Genomic DNA, 21,200 nt, shown 5'->3' with positions numbered 1-21,200 from the left:
AAACGATTTTTTTCAAATATATATATATTTCCAAATGAGGAGGGAGAAAAATATAAGATTGACCAGAAGTATAAAAGGAAATAGTAGAAGTGGAACACTCTTCTAACTAATAAGTTACTCATAATATACCTATCTCCAAATCGTTCCATTTAGGTGTGTTTGCATTCTTCTAAATCAGCAGTTACAATTCTTAGACCTGGAAACAAAAACTTTTCCAGTCATTCCATGGCCTTTCTGATTTTCACTGGTCATGTACGGTCATGTACGGTTATGCAGGAGCAGACATCTCAGCAGTGGTTGTTGTTGTCCTGTCTGTGCTTGAATCTCTCCTGTCCTGGGCAGTTCATCACGCTGGGGTAACTCAGAACATAAGGCAGTTAGGACTGTTGCCCTAATCAGTAGGCAGATCTTCCATGGGGGAGATCTTCTGAGGGCGATTGACGTCATCTAGGAGACAGACTCTCCCCAAAAGACTACTCAGTGGAAGTGCCCATTATCTTTCATAGTTTTCAATTGGGCAGTTTAGAGAAAGTGTGTTCTGCAGATTTCATAGAAGGATTTTACTATCAGTGCCTTGAGATTTTTCTTGCTCTTTTGTAGGGCTCTTCCATCAGCATATATTTTACATTCCAACCAAATAAACTGTTAATGATAATAATAAGATAATTTTGGAAGGGGAAGGCAGGGGAGGGGATGAGAGATTTTTAACTCACCTAAGAAGGGCTCTGCCGCCAGCTTGTTGGAAAGCCCTCAGCACTTCACTGTTACAGCAATAGTTCTGAGACCAGCCTGAAAACCTTTTCGTATGTGAATATCAACTTTCTTGTGCTTCCAGATTGCTTGTTTCAGCAGCTACTGTTTTTATTTTCTTCAAAAATAGCCACTAATTTGAATGGAATGTCTGGACTACCGCTAACTGTTCTTAAAAGAATGTGTTTGCAGAGTATATCTGATCGCCTTATTCCCTTCTATCGATAAAAGATTTCAAAAGCAATTCTTTGTGCCTCCCCACTTTGGGGGTGTTAGTTCTGAGTAATGATTCTTGATGATATATGCACTCCTCTTCTTTTCCTCCTCCCTATTTTCTCCCTCACAAAAGCTCTTCATTAATTAATTTTCTTGGCAACCCAAAATGTTTTGCTTCCTCTCCCCCACAATATTTCCTTCACATTTCTCTAAATGGCTCACTAAAGGTAGACAAATGTCTTTTGATGTTAGAAAAATCAGGGGAAGGTCTATGACTTTGTAGATTATTTCCTGGTTAGAACTTGAGTTTCAGTGTTTTCACTAGGGGAGTCTTTTGTCTTTCAGTAATAATCCTCAGAATTCATTAAGTAAATGTTTAGCAAATTTAGAGTGCTATGTAGTTTATTAATTAACTAGAGGCTCAGTGCACAGATTCATGCACAGGTGGCATTCCTCAGCCTGGCCTGCGCCCTCTCACAATCCAGGACCCTGAGGGGATTGGGGGGGGCAGGGGAGGCAGCAAGTGGCTGGGGAGGAGCCTCACCAGGGCCGTGCAGCTCCACTGCCACTCATTCCAGCCTCGCTGCACCTGCCACCACTGCTGCCACTTGGTAGCACTGCGGTAGAGGAGGGAGAGGCCCCAATGCCATAGCTGTACTCACCAGCAGTGAGCCAGGCTTCTAGCTGAGTGGTGTTCCCACTGTGGGAGCTCACTGAGCACCAAGGGGCAGCTCCTGCACTAAGTGTCTGCCCCCTGGTGGTCAGTGCACATCACAGCAATGGGTTGATCAGTTGTTCCCATCTTTCAGTCATAATGGTTGCTTAGGCGTATATATATATATATATATATGCTAATCTCGAGCTGGTTGGTTACTAGGTACCCTCCACAAACTTTTATGATGAAACAGACTACTTTTGAACTCAAGGATGACTCTGTTTGTGCCTATTAATTTGTGGGTAGAGAATAACATAGCATTTGTCTCCAAGAGTACAGGAAGAAAGAAAAGGTACAGTTGGAAAGGGGATTCTCAAATGTTTCCTTGTTGAAACAATTTCTTTTCCCAGCCATCCTTCACCCTCAGCCAACTTATCCCACTTCCTTTCCATCCTCCCTTCCAAAACACACCACACACTATTAAGACTTTCGGTTTTAATAGGAAGGGAAAAGATAAAGACAAGACATAACCAGGGGAGTAGGGTGGGGTAGGAACAAACTTTCCTCTACTCTCAAGGTTCTGACTGGTCTAATGATCAAATGGGCATGAGAAAATAACCAAATTTAATACATATGTATGGGAACCCCACATACATGAAAAAGTCAGAGACCCCACATGCTGGAGAGGTTCAGAGACAGAAAGAGAACATGGGTATATAAGACATCCCATGAGGAAAGGTGCCTTGGGGCTTCAAAGGGTCATTTCAGGATGACGATAAGAGTAGATGCTTAGTAGTGTGTCTTGCCCTTAGATAGATCCAAAGAGGTCATCTCTGATAATGGTTAATTTTGGGTAAGGCCCTAAATTCAAGTTCTTCTAGGTAGTTAAGGGAGGGTCAGAAGTTTCTCTTGAGTCTACGGTTAATGTTATCTTTAGCTCAAAACAATCTGCAGACCACAGAGGCACGTCTTGGAGCAACTTGTCTTGAACCCCCACAGTAGCAAAGAGGAAAACAATAGGAGAGAACTCGTGCTTCTGTACACAATCAGAAATCAGCTTTAACAACTGACTGCTCCACGGGTGAGAAACAAGAGCAGCTTGGCGATGGGGGGAAGGGTTGCTGTGGAGAAAGATCTTCTCCAGAGTTGTTGTTAACCCCGTCAGATAACCACCTTTCTTTCTGCGTTTCATGTCTCCTCAAACTTTCTGGAATTCTCTAAGGATTCTGTGCCAGAAAACACAGCTCTGTGTGCCTACAATCTGGAAGCAGATGCAGCCTGGGAGAGGGGTAGGGGTTGGGGGGAGCTTTAAAAGGTTTCTACAAGATACTAATGGAAAGTCAGACTGGGGGTGTAGGATTTACAATGGAAACAATCTGTCCTCCTGTCCTCATATTTGAGTCTAAATTTGGCCCACTGTGCAGAAGGGCATGCCAGGCTGACACCCCTTACCTCTTCTGCTTCAGTGTCGGGAAGTTTCACATTGTCATTGTTTGGGCCATAGAAGGCTCCTGAAAGCAAGCCCCCGTGGCTTCAGAGAGTCTTATCGACACTTCTGAGTTGTACTCAGTGAAACCTCCTAATTATGTTGTGTTTGCTAAAACTTTTTCCATGTCACTGTTCGATAGCAGGACCTGAAGGCTGTATGGGTGCAACTGATATAGTTGTTAGGGGCCAAGTAGCCCCCAACTTAAAGTCTCACTAGATACCACGAGTCTGCAGGCCTTTGAATGCCTGGGACAGAAGTTTTAGTGGTAAATATTTTTGGTAATAATGACAATAACAGATAGTTACCAATATCTGTACACTTTTCCCCAATGCCACTAATCTTGTGGCTAGAATGGGCAATGAGTCACAGTTATCACCAATAACCTGAAAAATAGAGGTATTCTGGGTCCTTTACAGCATCACTGGGCAGCTCTTGTGGTCCTGGACTATATACCTTAGAACTTCCTGTTATATGAGGAAAATATCCCCCACCCCACCCCATCTTTATCTATTTAAGGCACTGTTTTGAGGTTTTCTATTACTTGCAGCTGAGCATGTATCTAATGGTTGTATCAGTTCACCGGTTTGTTATAAGAGTAAATGAGGTAATAAAAATCCCTTAAAAATCTCCCATAGTAAGCCCTTGACAGATCATTGCTATTATTATTATTATTATTATTAAAGTGCTGCATGCTTTTGTTGTAGGCAGAGGGAACAACACCAGGTGGGATTAGACCAGATCTGGATTCAGCAACCTTGAGTACTTGAGTTCTGGGTAGGAAAGAATTCAGAGCCAAGACCCAAACTGTAAGAGAATGTTTATTTGGAAAATTACAGAGGTAGAAATAATTCATAAGAGAGGTGAGCTTAGGAAACAAGTTATAGGGGTAAAGGAAGGGCCCTTGAAGCTTGAGAGTGAGGAAGTTGATGGTAACACCCTTGGAGGTGGGTGAAAAAGAGGGAAAGGGAAATCAAAAGTGAAAGCAAAAGGTGAGAGCAGGCTCCTGGGAGGGAGAGTGCTCTGGGTCCTCCATCCTAAGGGCTTTAAGGGTGGAGATTTTAGGCGAGGGCTCAGGGGAAAATCTCAATAGAACAATAGAACATTTAGCAGCTTTCCATGTGTGTCCTTTCAGGGTCTAGGTCTCCACTGATTGGTTGTGCCAGGGCAAGGGGTCATTAGTCAATGCAGCTGATCCTTTTCTGGGCCTGGAGCTGAAATACAACTGAGGCCTAAATGTCATCTCCAGGGAGGAAAGTTCAGGGGGTCCAAACTGCACCCTCAGGTCCCACCCTACAATTGTCCTTTCCACCCTGGTGACCTGTACCTGGCCCATTGTGCTTGCTCTGCTTAAGTCCCTCTAACTGCCTACCACATTTCTCTCTCTCTTTTTTTTTAAATATATTTTTTAATTGATGTTTTACAGAGGGGAAGAGAGAGAGATAGAGAGTTAGAAACATCGATGAGATAGAATCATCGATCAGCTGCCTCTTGTACATCCCCTACTGGGGATGTGCCCACAACCAAGGTACATGCCCTTGACCGGAATCGAACCCGGGACCTTTCAGTCTGCAGGCCAACGCCCTATCCACTGAGCCAAACCAGTTTCAGCTGCCTGCCACACTTCTATTCCTCCCAGTCCCCATCTCATCTGAGCTTCATAAGAAAATAAATACAAGTGTCAATAATCTTTTTTTCCCCCATTAACCTATGACTTTCTGAAGACATGTTACTGCCTTAATCTGCTCAGGCTGCCGTAACCAACTACTATAGACTGATGGCGCATAAAGAACAAAAGTTTATTTATCACAGTTCTGGATGCTGGAAGTCTAAGATCAGATGAGGTTCTTGTAAGAACCATCTTCTGGGTTGCACATGAGGACTTAACAGATCCTCACTGTGTGGAAGAGAGAACTCTCTGAGTCTCTTCTATACAGGCACTAATCCTATTCATGAGGGTGCCACCCTCATGACCTAATCACCTGCCAAAAGCCCCACCTCCTAATAACATCACCTTGGAGGTTAGGCCTTAACACAGAAATTTTTGGGAAAACACAACATTCAGTCCATACAATCACAATATTTCAAAGACACCATCATAAAAAAACATCATAAAAAACACTATTATTTTTCTAATGATCACCTGAGGATATATCATTTTAAAAATGTATATGTTTTTATTGATTTCCTTGAGAGAAAGAGAGAAAGGGAGAGGGAGAGAAAGAGGAACATTGACATGAGAGAGAAACATCAACTGGTTTTCTCCCATACCCATGTGCCCTGACTGGGACTTGAACTTTCAATAGATGGGATGACAATCAACTGAGTCACACTGGCCAGGGCAGAGGATATGTTTTGTTTTGTTCTTTAATTTTTATTTTAGAGGGAGAGAAAGGAAGAAAGAGTGAGAGAGAAATATCAATCGGTTGCTCTCAGACTGGGGATAGAACCCAAAACCTAGGTATGTGCCCTGACGGAGAATGGAACCCCAGCCCTTTGGTGCAAAGGACAACGCTCCAACCAACTGAGCCACCCGGCCAGGCCAACCAACCTTCTTTGCCAAAAACAAGGGAACTAGGTCACTGAGCCCAGGCTTTGGTTTTCACTTATCTCCAATTTTCTCCCAGACAAACTCAAGTTCAACTGAGGCACTCACAAGGACATTCCTTTGTTCAGGCACTTAAAAAAAAATCTTGCCCTAAGTCAAACCTGCATATCCCTCCCCCTCTTGTCACCTGCGGGTCTTTCCCAGTCTGAGCTCAAAAGGCCCCTCCTCAGAGACTTTTACTGATAACCTTCTTATCCTGTTTGTTTTCTTCTGTAATTGTCTGTGTTTGCTTATCATTTCTCTTCCCTGTGGGGCTGTCCACTGCCTTAGGGCAGGACCCTGCCTATTTTGTAATTGTTGTGTCCCTAGCAGATAGCACTGTACCTGGCTCTTAGTAGGTGTCTATTGTGGACTGCATGGAGTGATCTCTCTCTCTCTCTCTCTGCCCTGTGAGAACACAAAAAGAAGGCTGCTGTCTGAAAACCAGGAAGAGAGTACTCACCAGAACCGGCCGTGCTGGCACCTGATCTCAGGCTCACAGCCTCGAACTATGAGAGATAAATTTGTGTTTTTTTTTTTAAATATATTTTTATTGATTTTGTACAGAGAGGGAGAAAGAGAGTTAGAAACATCGATGAGAGAGAGTCATCCATCAGCTGCCTCTTGCACACCCCCCACTGGGAATATGCCCGCAACCAAGGTACATGCCCTTGACCGGAATCGAACCCGGGACCTTTCAGTCCCCAAGCCTACGCTCTATCCATTGAGCCAAACCGGTTTCGGCGAGAGATAAGTTTTTGTTGGTTAAGCCACCCGGCATTGCTAAGTCAGCCAGTGTCCTTCACCTTTCAACCATAAGGTTATTTTTAATTTCTTAGGAGACAGTGGTCTTGTCTGTTTTGAACATGTCACAGTACTATAGACAAACACACTGATTTAACAAAAATGAAAGAACACACCAAGTCTGAACTTAAAGTAAGGAAAAAAAAAAAAAAGAAAAAAAAAGCATAGGGTTTTTCAAAGGTCAACACTGCAATTGTAATGATAGGATAGAATCTGATAAGAAGTCCCATAGCCCACCTTCTGTTTCAGCCAGATTTTTGGTCCAGTCTAGGGATTGGCTCTCTACAGTATTTTCTGTGCTTTATTCCATTGTGATAGCCAGGATTCCTACTTAGGAAAGAAAGGAAGTTATGAAAGATTTACTGAAAAGCTTTGAAATGCATATATAATCAGAAGTCAGGGCTTCTGTTCTGGCTTCTCTTGCATGGCTGTCATAGTACTAGCAGCTTCACCTCCACCGTCACATGCTTGTAAACTACCTCTGAAAAGACCTCCCTTGTGGAGAAGTAGTTTGTGAATTCCAGAATAGCAGAATTATCAATAAAAGGTTTCAGGATTGCGCTAACCAGTTTGGCTCAGTGAATAGAGAATCGGCCTGTAGACTCATGGATGTTTCTAACTCTCTATCCCTCTCCCTTCCTCTCTGTACAAAATCAATTAAAAAAATATTTTATTTTTTAAAAATATATTTTATTGATTTTGTACAGAGAGGAAGGGAGAGAGATAGTTAGAAACATCGATGAGAGAGAGTCATCAATCAGCTGCCTCTTGCACACCCCCTACTGGGGATATACCCGCAACCAAGGTACATGCCCTTCAGTCCCCAAGCCGACACTCTATCCATTGAGCCAAACCGGTTTCGGCTTTTTTTTTTTTTTTTTTTTATTATATATATATATATATATATATATATATATATATATATATATATATTTTTTTTTTTTTTTTTTTTTTTTTAAAGGTTTGAGGATTATCAAAAGGTCTGGTCTAGTTCTTGCTGAAACGGGTGAACTGTGCAGATGGGCCACCCACAGACGGCCCAGGCTTGGGTTGAACAGAAAGTATTTTCTCAGGAACGTCTGAACAGAGAGCAGATCCTGGTGGAAGGTAGCCGAGATGGAGGCTGAGCATTCTGGGAGGGAGTCCAGAGAGGGCCGGGGCTCCTTCTGTGAGGAGGCAGGTGAGAAAGGCCACTCAGGGTCAAGCCTGGGTCACACTGGGCTGGTATGCTTTGAGGGGTGCTTATTTCAAAGGCCAGCAGAGGATGAAAGGGATAAAGGCTAAAATGATTGTAGGGAGGCTGCCCAGGCAGCAGTATAAAATGAGCAAAACAGATTGGGTGAGGGCCAAGGGACACAGGGCAACAGGAAACAGAAACGGCGATTCCTCTGTTCAGTAAGCTTTATGCTCCCAAACGATCAGGCAACGGCAACAAAATACCAATTACAGCTTGGTTTGCATTCAGCTCCGTCAACATACATGGAATGTCTGTGCTGTACAACACCCAGTGCCAGGTGCAAAGAGGAGGAGTTAACTCTACTGAAGTCATAAAGGAAAGATCAGAAGGACAAAACACTAGTGGCAGGAAAAAACCAAGAGGAAGTCTCTGTATAGAATTCTCCCAACGGTCTGACCACCGTGGCCTGAGGTGACCCGAATCTGCCTGTGTTCTCCAGTAGGCACTTTCCCGAGGCTTTCTAACATACTCCACTCCTTCATTTGGGATGAAATATTCATGGAGAAGCTACTGTGTGCCAGGAGCCGGGAGCTATAATGAGGCATCGGACTCAGTTTCTGCCCTCAAGGACCTTTCCTCCCCTGCCTGACTCCATTGGTTTGGGGCCTAGTCTTTCTTTTCAGCTAAGCTCTTGCTATCACCCAAGACCCCTGACCCCTCGGTTCCCACGTGAGGGGTTACGTGGAGCACTGCATTTCCGGTGCTCTGTGTCTCAGCTGCCACACTGCTGACAAAGCTGCACGCCACACACCAGTCCCCTCCCCCCACTCCCACCTCCAACCCCAGTTCACCTCTTCAGTCTCACCAGGCGATCCTTCACACATCCTGTTCCAAACCCTCCCCCCTTGCGCTTCTACTCCATCTACCACCTACTCCTCACATTTTCTGAAATCCCGCCCAAGCATATCAAGAAATGCAATTGCCTTCACGTTTTTCTCTCACCTTTCCCTCTGGCCTCCGTTCCTGCTCTTCTGTCCTCGAGGAAAAGCTCTCTTTTTTGTCATCCTGTGGCTTTTCCACAATGCCTTGCTATTACCTGAGCTCAGAGGAGAGACACAATACTTGTTCTAATCTAGAGCGAAGGGAAGGTAAGGAAGAGGTAAACATCCATCTCCTATCCTGCTTTCATCCCCAGCTCTCCCTTCTTCCCAGTGACCCCTTCTCAACAGAAGAGTGTGCATTTGAGCTCTGCTCTCGCCTACCTCGTTCGGCAAAGGTCACCGCTCTTGAAGAGGTCACTGGTGAGAGAATCACCACGCACCCGCCTGTGAGCCTTGGGCTGTCATCTTCCATGATTTCTGTGCCACCGCGCATTCTTGTTTCTCCTTCCATTTTTTGACAGCCCTTTTCCGGGCCCTGTCCTGGACCCTTGTTCCATCCAGGAAATAGGGGTGTTAACTAAGATTCTGACTCTGGTACTGGTCTTTTCTTCACTATGACCCCTTTTCTGGGGAGGTCTCATACACTCTGCTGTCACACTGGGCCAGTATGTCCTACTAGTAAATGTGTGTGTAGAGACTTGATAGTTTCCTCAATTTCAGACCCGAGTTTACAATTGCTTGCTAGATAGCAATTGTAATTCAACATATCCAAAGTCAAATGCATCATCTGTTCCCCGAATTCTATTTCTCCTGACTTGTATGTCCCAGATAAACACATTACCGTCTTCCCAACGCTCAGGCATGAGGTTTCAGTCGTCTTTGATTCCTCCCGCCTTTCCTTCCTCAGCCACAGCGCCTAAGACTCACCAGATCCAGCTCTCCCAGAACATCCTCACATCTCTCTCCTCTTTCCTATTCCTCTGCTGCTTCTGCAGTTCAGAACGTGGAGGCATATGGTACGGATGGAAGCATGGAGGCTTTGGAGGCTGACAGAAAGTGTGTTTCCTTTCTAAATATTTAAAATCATATAGATGAGTGCAGAGGGGAGAAGATAAGGGGGCATACGTGAAACTGTAAATGGTATAGAGTGGGATTATAGATGGTTGTTTCCTTTTCTCTGACTTTGTGCTTTACTACGTTTTTGTATGAAAGCAAAAATCAAATATGAGTATGTTTATTTGATTTTATTTCCTAGCTGTGCAACATTATATATATATATATATATATATATATATATATATATATATGCCTCATAATTCTGCCATAGTACTTTATTAACTTTAACAAATAAAGCTTTTAATTTACAGTATTTTTTTCTGACAGCATCTGTCATGAATTACTTGATTGTAAAAAGAAATTATTCTTGTCGGGAAATAACAAGACAAGAAGGTACAACATTCTTTTCTGATAATATATGGTGTGTTTTTTTTGGTAATTAAATTAGCCTACTTTGGAAAATGCAGCTAATGCAGTAGCTTGAGCTTGAAGACATCCTGTACTGTAAGGCTTGGCAAAAATAGTTCTGACATTTTCCTGGAGTCAGAGTGGGAACACTGTGGGCCAGAAATGACAAGTTGGAATTGCAGTGACCACTGTCCATCTTGCTGGACACAGGAATCAGCAGTGTGTTGTGCTACCTTCTCCCCCATTTCCCGTGCTTCTGCCAGCCTCTTATGAATCCTATACTTTGCCTCTTCTTTACCTTCCCCTCGCTATAGAACAAGTATTGCGTCTCTCCTCTGAGCTCAGGTAATAGCATGTTGTCTGTGCTTTCCTTATGAACTTGTTCATGTTATGATATTCATGTCACTGTCATTGCATCTGGGAGATGTAGCACCCTGAGGGAAAATCTCCATCTTTGTGTCCTCAGTCTTTGCTCAATAAAGTAAGAGAGAATGTCAACTGAGAGAGAGAGAGGGGGACAGGAAGAGAGAGAGAGAGAGAGAGAAAGAGAGAGAGAGAGAGAGAGAGAGAGAGAATGTCATGCTGTAACCCTGTGAAATTATAATTGGCTTGTGCAAGAGGTCCATGGCAGAAGAGAATTGGGTTAGAATATTTTTTTCCCAATGACTTGCCTGATTTCTATGTAAAATACTTTCAAGTCTAGAGAAGTAAACACTTGCTGATTTTTTTCCATTTCATTTTAAAGGGAGTTCCCAGAGTTTAACTCTTATTTTGAATGATGTCTTTGTAATAAACTTCCTGAATTGACAAAGCATACATGGCATTTCTGTAACTGTGGCTACCAAAAAAATGAGGACCAGTGCCAAATGTTTTACTATTTTAAGGTCCTTATGTAATTTTTTGAGAGATCAATTCCTCTAATCTTTATCACATATGTATTATAGAAATATAATCTACACTAACAAAAGAGAAAGATGGAAATTGACCATACTTTTGCCATGCCCACCAGCCAATCAGGAGTGAGCATGCAAATTAACCCAACAAAGATGGTGGGTTAATTTGCATACGCAGGAGCCAAGCAGCTGGGGGCGGGACACTTGTGTTGTCACCATAGGGACAACACAGGCATTTTGCACTGCCCCAGACGCTGGCAGCCTCTGAGCAGCATGGGAAGGCAGAAAGGCAGCTCCAGGCTGGAGCGAAGGTGGTGCCAGCAGCCAGGGCAAGGAAGGCCCATTCTTGCACGAATCTTCGTGCATTGGGCCTCCAGTATGACCATAATGCAATAATAATATACAATTATATATCTATTTATTTCTAAATAATACATAACTGATACAATGTTAATAATATGTAATTATATCTCTCTAACCCACCACTGTAATAAACATTCAAGTAATGTGAGTTTGGTGTTTTTTTAAACTTCTAGTCTCTTATTTTGCATTAAATTATCAACAAAGTTCTGAGGACGTAAAGGATATCCTCAGCCTTGTGGTGATAAGCTTTTCCCTTTATTGTAGTTTTGTATTATTAAAGTAGGGTGGAAGTGGGACAAATTAACTTTGTATCTGTGCTTTCCAGGAGATCAATTTGCTTCCACTTCATAAAAGTTCTTCAATGGTCATTGACTCAGATTCTAGTAGAACTAGGGCCATCAATATGTCTCTTGTTTATAAGATAGAGTGATTTTAGCATGACCAGATTTTAAAATACAAATAAAAATTTCTTGCTACTCTAGCTAAAATAGTTTATCATATTTTTACTCATAGCTTTTGTATTTATTTGGTGCCTTATATTTTCAGGCAACAACCTTCTTTTTTAAATCCTCATCTGAAGATATTTTTTCCACTCATTTTCCAGATAAAGTGGAAGGGAGGAAGGAAGAGGGGCAGAGAGAGAGTAACATTGACGTGAGAGAGAAACATCGACTGATTGCCTCCCGCACAGGGCCAGGTGTTGAGCCCACAACGGAGCTAAGTGCCCTTGACTGGGACTCAAACCTGAGACCCTTCAATGTGTGGGCTGGTGCTCTAACCATTGAGCACACCAGGGCCAATTACCTTCTTTAATACAGCATTATAAGTACAGAGCAATGTTATGGAATGTTAACAACCATAAGGTAGCCTAGATAAGAAACAAAATTGCTGATTACAAGCCTGAAGAAACATAAAATTGACAAAAAGTCCAATTAAAAACCTTTATAGAAAGTAGTCTAATTCTTTATAGATAAGCAGTTTAGACACTGAAGCCAATAAATGTTCCCTTCTCTTCCTTTTCTTCCCTCACCTCCCTCTCAGGCACCAACACACTGAGCAACTCTCATCTTGCCCCACTCTGTCCAGTGAGATGGAAAAAAACAATTCTGTCCCCAGTTCAATTCCATGACTTCTAATAATGCCTGTCCAGAGGTCAAAACTTTCTGTGATTTTCCACTTACTGCAGACATGAACCTGGCTGGAAGGCAGAATTTTAGAGTCTGAGGGTGCTCTACCACCGTGGGCCAGCCTTTGGTGCTGAGGGGCCTGACCCAGACCAGTGCGAAGTCAGTACTTGTTGGATGAACATATGAGTAGAAAGAGTGATGAATTGTGTCTTCATTAGTATAAGGTATAGATAATTGCCTTCTATTTCAATTTTGTTTTTTTTTTTCAGTTTTAAGAAGAACAAGGATTCCCCCCCCCCCCACCTTTTAATCATTTCTTCATCTGCACTTCAACACTGTTGACACTCCTGAGATCGAGATTTCAGGTTTCTAGATTCTGTCCCAGCAATGAATTGCTCTCTTCTCCCTCTGCCGTTTTCTTTTCAGTGAAACAGAAAGCTCCTCTTGGCAACGTGGTTCCTGGTTTTGGATGTGTTTGGAAGAGATACTACTCATGTGACCTTCTGGTAAAGGGGACTGGACTCTAGGGGAAGCTCATGAACTGGATGGATGCCTGTACTGACATATATCGATAGTAAGTCTGAGAGCAAAGAGGGTTCTGAAGCTTGGTTATCTTTCCACCTGGGACTATTAAACTGTAAAGAACGGAGGGGAAAGAGGAGGAGGTGTGTTAATATGTATGTGCTGCAGTTGGCATGGAGACCTACGTGGAGAGGTTTTCTATGGGCAGTTACTGGGCAGACTCAAGTAGGGAGGTATCCTATATAATAAAAGGCTAATATGCTAAGTGTCCAGTCGGCCATTCACTCAATGCATAATACACTAATGATATCATAGGCCGCTCAACCAGTTGCTATGACGTGCACTGACCACCAGGCAGCAGTTGACCTGTCAACCAGTTGCTATGATGTGCACTGACCAACAGGGGCAGATTTCCAACCGGTAGATTAGCTTGCTGCAGGGGGTCCAGCTGATCAGGACTGAGTGAGACAGGACAGAAACACCCTGGAGTTAAGTCAGTTGGTAATATAAGCCATTTTGAATTTATTTTCTTATATGGAATAAGTTGGTGGTCTAAGTTTTTTCTTTGCCTTTTTTTTTTTTTTTTTTTTTTGGCATGATTCAATTTTCCCCATACCATTTATTGAAAAGACTGTCTTTATTCCATTGTATGCTCTTGCCTCCTATGTCAGATATTAATTGAACATAATGGATTGATTTCTGGGTTCTCCGTTCTGTTCTAATTATCTCTGTGCTTGTCCTTGTGCCAGTACAAGGCTGTTTTGGTTACAATGGTTTTGTAATGTAATTTGATATATGATATTGTGATCCCTCCTACTTTGTTCCTGTTTCTCAGGACTGCTGTGGCTATTCGGGGTCTTTTTTTTTTGGTCCTTTTTAAAATAGAGAGAAGAGGCTAGGGAGGCTAAGAAACTCAAGATCCGGGAAGGAAATACTCCTTTCATAATTTATTCAAGGCAGGGTATGTTTTGTTGCCTAAGTGTTTTAAATGAAACTGAGTTACTTGTTCTCTCCCCTTTTCAGAATGAAGACATTTGTCCTTAGTAAATAGAGATAGAAGGGCACATGAAGTGTCTCTGGGTACCTGGAGGATATGTGTGAGCTTTGGGACAAGTGTTGTATTCTTATCTCTTCTTAACACTAGACTATAAGAAAGAATGTAAAAAAAAAAAATAGCATAAAAAGTCACTTAGATCTTAACAACTATGAGAGAGGTAATTCTGAAATTTTACCTAGCTCATAGTTATTTTAGAGACTGAGATTTTAATAGATTTTAATAGACATATTCAGTTAATTCTTCAGAATGTTTAAATCATCTAAGATTTTTGTTAAACACTTTATCTATAAGGCCCTCAGGTAAAGGTCAAAATGCAAATATCTAAGGACAGGACATAATTAAGAAATTACAAAAATTCAGAGTTCTCATAAAAAATCTGTGCATTATATCTAAACGTGTTTCTATGGATAAGCAAAGCAAGGCTGAGGAGTAGAGCAGAATAAATACTTGAAACTACGCCAGTGGTTTATTATTAACCCACAAATCACTTTTCAGTTGATACTAGTGGATTCTCAGAAGTAATCAGAACATACAATTTGTGCTAATAACAATTCAATGTTAGTTTGTACCAGAAAAACTACATAGTACATGGAAGTGTTCCAGTAACTGCCAAAGCAGTAAAAAAAATTCCTGATTATATGCCTGAGAGAACTGGATTTTATTTCCTCTGTTGTAAAAGATCTGCTGCCTAATGTAGGTTTATTGATGCATCACAAAGATGAGAAGGTTTTGTGTTTTTTGTTTGCTTGTTGTTGTTTTTTAATACATGGCATAAAAATTAAGAGTTCCCTTTATTTTCACTCATCTTTTTCTTTTCTTTTTGTTGTTGTTAATCCTCACCTGAGGATATTTTCCCATGATTTTTAGAGAGTGGAAGGGAGAGAGACACACAGAGGGAAACATCAATGTGAGAGAGACACATCAGTTGGTTGCCTTCACACAGGCCCTGACCAGGGCTAGAAATCGAGCCTGCGAGTACATGCCCTTGACCAGAGTCGGACCCGGGATCCTTCAGTCCACAGGCCGACACTCTTTCCATTGAGCCAATGCCCCAGTTTCCCCCCATGTATTTTGCCTGGTTTTCTAGTTATTTATGGTGGGAGGACAATTTCCACAACAGTAATCCTTTGTGGGCAGACACAGAAGACCCTTGTAGTAGAGTTTTACATTGGCTTCTCTGGGGCTCCAGACATTAGCCATTTTTATGAGAACTCTTGGCTTAGGATGCTTAAACCAAGTGAATCCCACAAGTATTCAGTACTGGCTTGAGGAATCGTTAACTTTGTTTTTCTACCCAGAACCACCCCCAGGCAGATGGCAAGTTTCCGTGTGTGTGTGTGTGTGTGTGTGTGTGTGTGTGTGTGTGTGTGTTTTACTATGCTACCCTTTGTGTTTGCAGCCTTGTGCAGAAATGTTAGCAGGCAGCTCCCCAATATGAGCAATCTGAGCTCATGCCTCTTGTTCTAACAGGTATTAAAACTCCAGTCCCAGGCCATAGGGACTGTAGCTGGGTAATGTTATTATTTTTGCATTATGACATCTGTGTATATTTGATTTCTATGTACTTATAATGGCTTAGAAAATTATCCTAGTAATAGTTTAATTTTATGATTCTAACTTAAAATGTTCAATGATTGTGATTTTATGTTACAGTCTTACTAAATTTATCTACAAAGAAGTACATTTAAGAGGACTCAAATTTCATATATTGTACTTAATTTTATAGGTAATTAAAGTTATTTAAGGTCTTGCAAAGTTTTTGTTTGGTAAGTCAGAAAATAGTAGTACTTAAAATGAAAAACAAATATATTAACTTATAAATACAGCTTAACAAGTCAAAGGGAATTTAGTTATACTATAAAGTACCCTCAGAATAACTTTTTTCAATAGATTTTTAAATGAGAAATGAGATTTTAAAGCTCAACTTCAAGGATTTAGGAAGCTCTAGATTTTTAATTTTATTACTTTAATATATTAAATATTAATTTTGTGAAACTAAACTCTGAAGAGTCTTTTCTGTGCTCCAATAAAACCCTCTATGTACCAATAAATAACATTTAGCAGGTCACAGATTCATGAATTTTTATGTTAAAAGGACCTTCAACATCATTAAATTGATAGATGTATAGTTTTAGTTCTTTTTCCCCTGTAGAAACAACAGCTTTTTATCTAAGCCATCAAATCATAGTTTATTTAGTTTGGTCATTATAATGGCTGAAATAATTCTAATAACCATTTTATTGAGCTATGAATCTGAAAGTCTTTTTTCTCCCTCACCATTACGTTGTTCCATAAAATCTCTGCTGGATGGCGTGCATCTTAGTGATAATCTACTTTGATTTCCTAAACTTTCAAACAATTTCAGAATTTAGAACACATTGTTTTCAATGTTGTTGTTTTTAATCCTCCCTGAGGATATGTTTCTATTTATTTTAGAAAAAGAGCAAGGAAGAGGGAGAGAGAGAGTGAGTAACATTTATGTGAGAGAGAAACATGGATTGGTCGCCTCTTGTACGTGCTCCGAACAACCGGGGATCAAACCCACAACCTGGATTAGCGCCCTGACTGGGAATCAAACTGAGGCCTTTCAGTGTAGGGGATGATGCTCCAACCAACTGACCCACGCTGACCAGGGCTAGAACACATTGTTTTAAGATTGTGTTTTTATTGGATTCAAAATCTTTCTTGTTTTCGCTCCAATTTGACTCCAATGGCATGGAAATGAGGAATGGGGTAGTGGGTTCTGCTAGCACACACCTCCCTCCCCATCTTCTCCAACACTGGGACTCTGCTGCTGGTCTCGTGAGGGGTGCACTTAGGTTCGGTGTGAAGTCTTAGGGGCCTCTCATCTGCACCGCTCCTTGACACACAAATCCACCCCTACTTCATCCCTTTCTCCTCTCTCTTCCCAGGCTGTGTCCACTTTCCTTCTGGGTCCACTTGTCCAGAAGGAGCCTTCTTGCTGAGGGAGGGAGAACTTCAGACTGCCTTCCACTGGGTCCTCTTGATTCTCAGGAATCTCATTACTTGCCATGCCTGCTAGTGACAGTACAGCATCTCTCTCCTGCCCGTGTTCAATGTCACAGCAATAGCTTGGGGCACTTGGCTGGACAAGGGAATTGGCAACAGTCAAATGAGATGCAGTTTCCAGTCCAGAACTTTGCACAGGAGAGGATTCATAGGGGCTCCTTCTAACAGTATAAGAGAGTCTGTTGTCCCACTCCTGACCCTTGACAGGAGGAAGAAGAGAGGAACCTATTTTCACCATTACTATTTTCCTCCAGTGGTGTGTGTGCACTCAAGTGTGTGTGTCAGGAGGATGGGGAGGGGCAGTGGGTTGAGAATAGAGTTGGAGAAGAGCCAAATTTTCTAAAGCAGAATGCTGCCTGTAGGCATGTCCTGCAAAGAGGAGCAGGTCCCGAATCTGGCAGTTCTCTGCATTTAGAATGAGGGCTCTTTTTTCCTTAGTCACCAAATTCTAACACTAGATATACCTGACCTTTTTACAATATTATCCTTAATTGACACAACTCATTCAATTACTTTGGGTATCTTAACAATGGAATACATTGATTGTCCAGTAAGATAACAGATGAACAGTGACAGAGCAATTTCACACCCCTGAACCTCAATTGACCTTGGATGACTTACCTGATGTTACTATGAAGGTCCTGCTTTAACCCAAAGGAATTTAAATCAGAAGACGAGCTACAAGAAACAACAAGAGAGATGCAGCAGAGACCCAACTGAGCAGCCAAACAGTAACAATGAGAGAAACACTGATGAAGAAGAGAAAAGGTGTGAGGGCTGTTTATTAATTCCGAGGAGGTTCCAAATTAAAAGACCGCGCGCACAGAGATGCACACCGCTACCTCCACAACATGCAGACATACTGGTTTGCTTAACAACTAGTCTCGTTCTCAGTAGGATACTGGAGCATAACTGCAGTCTCCATCCAAACTCGGCTCCACAGCACATTCGTCTGCTTTCTGATCATTATTCAATGTCCCTCTTTTTCCGGTCTTTTGCTTAAAACCCTTTCCTAATATCTGTGCAACCAATGGCATTTTCTTATCTATTAAAATATTAGTTGGTGCTTTTTTAAAAATATGAATACAAGATTTGACAATCCCCACTCTCCTCCCCCATGCCAAAAATAGGGAGTAGAAAGCACATGACTTCCTTACGCGTAACCAAACCATTTGCACACTAGTAGCACAAGATTCCTTCTGGTGCCCTCCCAGCGGGCCCGGTCACTTGGCCTTACTGCCCGTCTGAGGCTTTGCGGCAGCCATCCTCGCCTCCTCCTCTGGGATAAACACACTGATGGTGAAATCCATGGTCTCTGAGCCGTACTTGTTCTTCACCACCAGCCCGTACTTGCCGGAGTCGGCAGTGGTCACCCCGGAGACAGTAAAGAAGGCCGTCTTGCCGGCTTCGAACCTGAGGTTGCAGTGGTCATCAGAGTCCAGGGACTTCTCATTCTTCAGCCAGGAGATCTCTGGAGTTGGATCGCCCCACACGGTGCAAGTGAGATTAAGTGTCTGCAAAACAGGTTTTAGGAGAGGAAAAGGGAGATATCAGATATAATGATGATCCAACTTCAAAGGTCCTCTGATGGTGTGGCATGACTCAATGGAGGATAAATATAACCCTCCCAGATCAGGGTTTGAACCGGTTATGTGTATGCACCTGTGTGAGTTACAGCTTGAACACAAACCTGAGAAGGTTTCTTAGGGACTCAGATTTGGGAATGCTTATTCCAGATCCCATCTCCATTTTCACTCTCATAAACACACAAATAGATGCCTTTTACTCCAATAGGGCATTTCGAACTCTGTCTCGGTAGAGAAGTCTCATTGCCATAATCACCACCTGCTCACATTTGCATTTCAACTGCGTCACAGAGCCCAGCAGCAGAATCCTAACAGCTGTTTCAGATCATGTGATGAATTTTCAAATTCCATTTTCCTTGTTTTATTTCTCCCCCAGACTCTACCCAATCTGTTTCATATACAGTTGTAATGAATAATAGAGAGATCCTGTGCACCCTTACCCAGTTCCCCTCAATAGTTTCATTTTACAAAACTATAGCATAACATCACAATAAGTACATTGACATTGTACAATCCATTGGTCTTATTTAGATTTCCCCAGTTTTACTTGTACTCATTTGTGTATGTGTGTGTTTACTTCTATTTAATTCTATCACCTGTCTAGATTCATGTATCCACCACCTCAATCACGATACAGAACATTTCCATCACAAGGATCTCTCATGTTGTCCTTTATAACCATCCCTCCCCACCTCCCAATCTCCCAATCTCATTCCTAATCTGTTTTCTGTTTCTAAAATTTTCTAATTTCAAAAACATTATATAAATAGCATCAGACAATATGTATCATTTCTGGATTTCCTTTTCCACTCAGCATAATTCTTTGTAGATTCATCCAAATTATTACAAGTACCAATGATTTGTTCCTTCTTATCATTGAGTATGTGCCATGGTGTGGTCATGTCTCTAAGGGTTATCTGGCCTGTTTTGGGCCATTATGAATAAAACTACTAGAAACATTTGTGTAGAGGGTTTTTTTTGTGTTTTTTTTGTTTTTTTGTGAACATAAGCATTAATTTCTCTATGATAAGTGCCCAGGAGTGCAATTGCTTGGCCATATGGTAAATGCATGTTTCATATGTTAAGAAATTGTGAACCTATTTTCCTGAGTGGCTGCTTCAATTTTGATTTACATTTCCACCAGCAATGTATGAGTGATTGTTTCTCAGCATCCTCGTCAGCATCTGTTGTCACTATTTTTTATTTTAGCAATTCTGATAGGTGTGTTATGATATTTCAATGTGGTTTTAATTTGCATTTCCCAAGAGCCAAAAATGTTGAATTTATTTCACATTTTAAATTCCATTCTCACATTTTTTTCTTCCTAAAGTCCAGTAATTATAAGAAAAATAACTAGGGCACACACACAATATCCTTCTGAATAACATGATCACTTGTGATCTCTTCTATATGAGTATCTTTTAAAATTGCATAGATTAAGAAATCTGTTTTCTTTCTAGGATTAATTAGCACTTCTTACTGAATTATTCTACAAATACATTTCAAGAAAAATATGAGTCAACCTATTGCCATTAGTCTTCGCCAAGTGGGCCCAGTTTTGGAAACTGTGATTACTTGGAAGTTAAAACTTTTAACAAAACTAAGTACCTTTGATGTTATGGAAAACTATTATCCATACTCTAGATTTGAGTTATAGATCACAGAGTACTTTCACATACCTTCTGTCACTTAATTTTCACTATGACCCAGTGAGTTGTATATTTTGTATAAGGTGAGGAAAATGAAAAATAGAGTTTAAAACAAAAGCAACCCTATAAATGGTTGAGCTTAAACTGTAGTCATGTTTCACTACGAAGAAACACAGGTGGATGAAACCTGCCTCTCACTACATTTTTAGATATACCTTGTTTTATCACTCCAGTTCCAATCACCCATCACATGTCTTCATTACCATTTGAAGTGAGAAAAGGTTTTATTCTACTACAAATACCCAAACTCCTATGACTGGTATATTAAACTTGTTTGTTTGTTTGTTTGTTTTTAAAATTGATTTTAGAGAGAGAGGAAGGGAGATGGGTGGAGAAACAGAAACACCGATGAGAGAGAAACATTTCTTAATCTATGCAACTTTAAAAGATTGATCAGCTGCCTGCTGTGCGATCCCTATTGAGGATTGAGTCTGAAACCTGGTTACGTGCCCTGACTAGAAATGAACTGTAACTCCTGGTTCATGAGTTGATACTAAACCTGTTTTAATGAACCAGGGATGAAGAAAGGGAATCCAGGTTAGAAATTATGTTCATTGCTTTTCAGAGATCATGATGGAGCCAGGTAATGCTAATTTAAAACTTACGAACAGAAATCAGTTTTCAACCGAAATAGAGCTTATAGGCATTCATGGAGCAGCATGTCTCCTTTCAAAGGTGGAGGCGTTTAATAGGATAGCCCTTTGCCACTAGGTGTTAAGAGGTCACTTCTTTCTTCAATTGCATTTGTCATGTAGTTATGATTGAACATTTTCCACTCCTGGTGATTTTAGAGGGCAACTCTAGAAAGATACTAAGTAGACTACATGTGCTCACATTAGACAAACTTGCATCCTGACGCTTGGTCCAAAATATTAAGATGATTGGGGAAATGG

General features: G+C 41.4%; 1 protein-coding gene across 2 annotated transcripts in view; it reads right to left on the bottom strand.

The window, feature by feature from the left end:
- Positions 1-17,765: 17,765 nt before the first annotated feature.
- The window catches only part of MYOM1 (myomesin 1), a 109,276-nt gene continuing 105,841 nt past the window's right edge, over positions 17,766-21,200 (bottom strand). For both annotated transcript variants that reach the window (XM_036418951.2, XM_036418952.2), the window contains one exon: positions 17,766-18,526. In XM_036418951.2, coding sequence (XP_036274844.1) covers positions 18,236-18,526 — 291 coding nt within the window. In that variant the 3' untranslated portion in view covers positions 17,766-18,235. The remainder of the gene's footprint in view (positions 18,527-21,200) is intronic.

The sequence above is a fragment of the Pipistrellus kuhlii genome, unplaced genomic scaffold, assembly GCF_014108245.1.
Source record: "Pipistrellus kuhlii isolate mPipKuh1 unplaced genomic scaffold, mPipKuh1.p scaffold_m20_p_6, whole genome shotgun sequence".
Taxonomy (NCBI): Eukaryota; Metazoa; Chordata; class Mammalia; order Chiroptera; family Vespertilionidae; genus Pipistrellus; species Pipistrellus kuhlii.
This window is presented reverse-complemented; position numbering and strand designations above follow the sequence as displayed.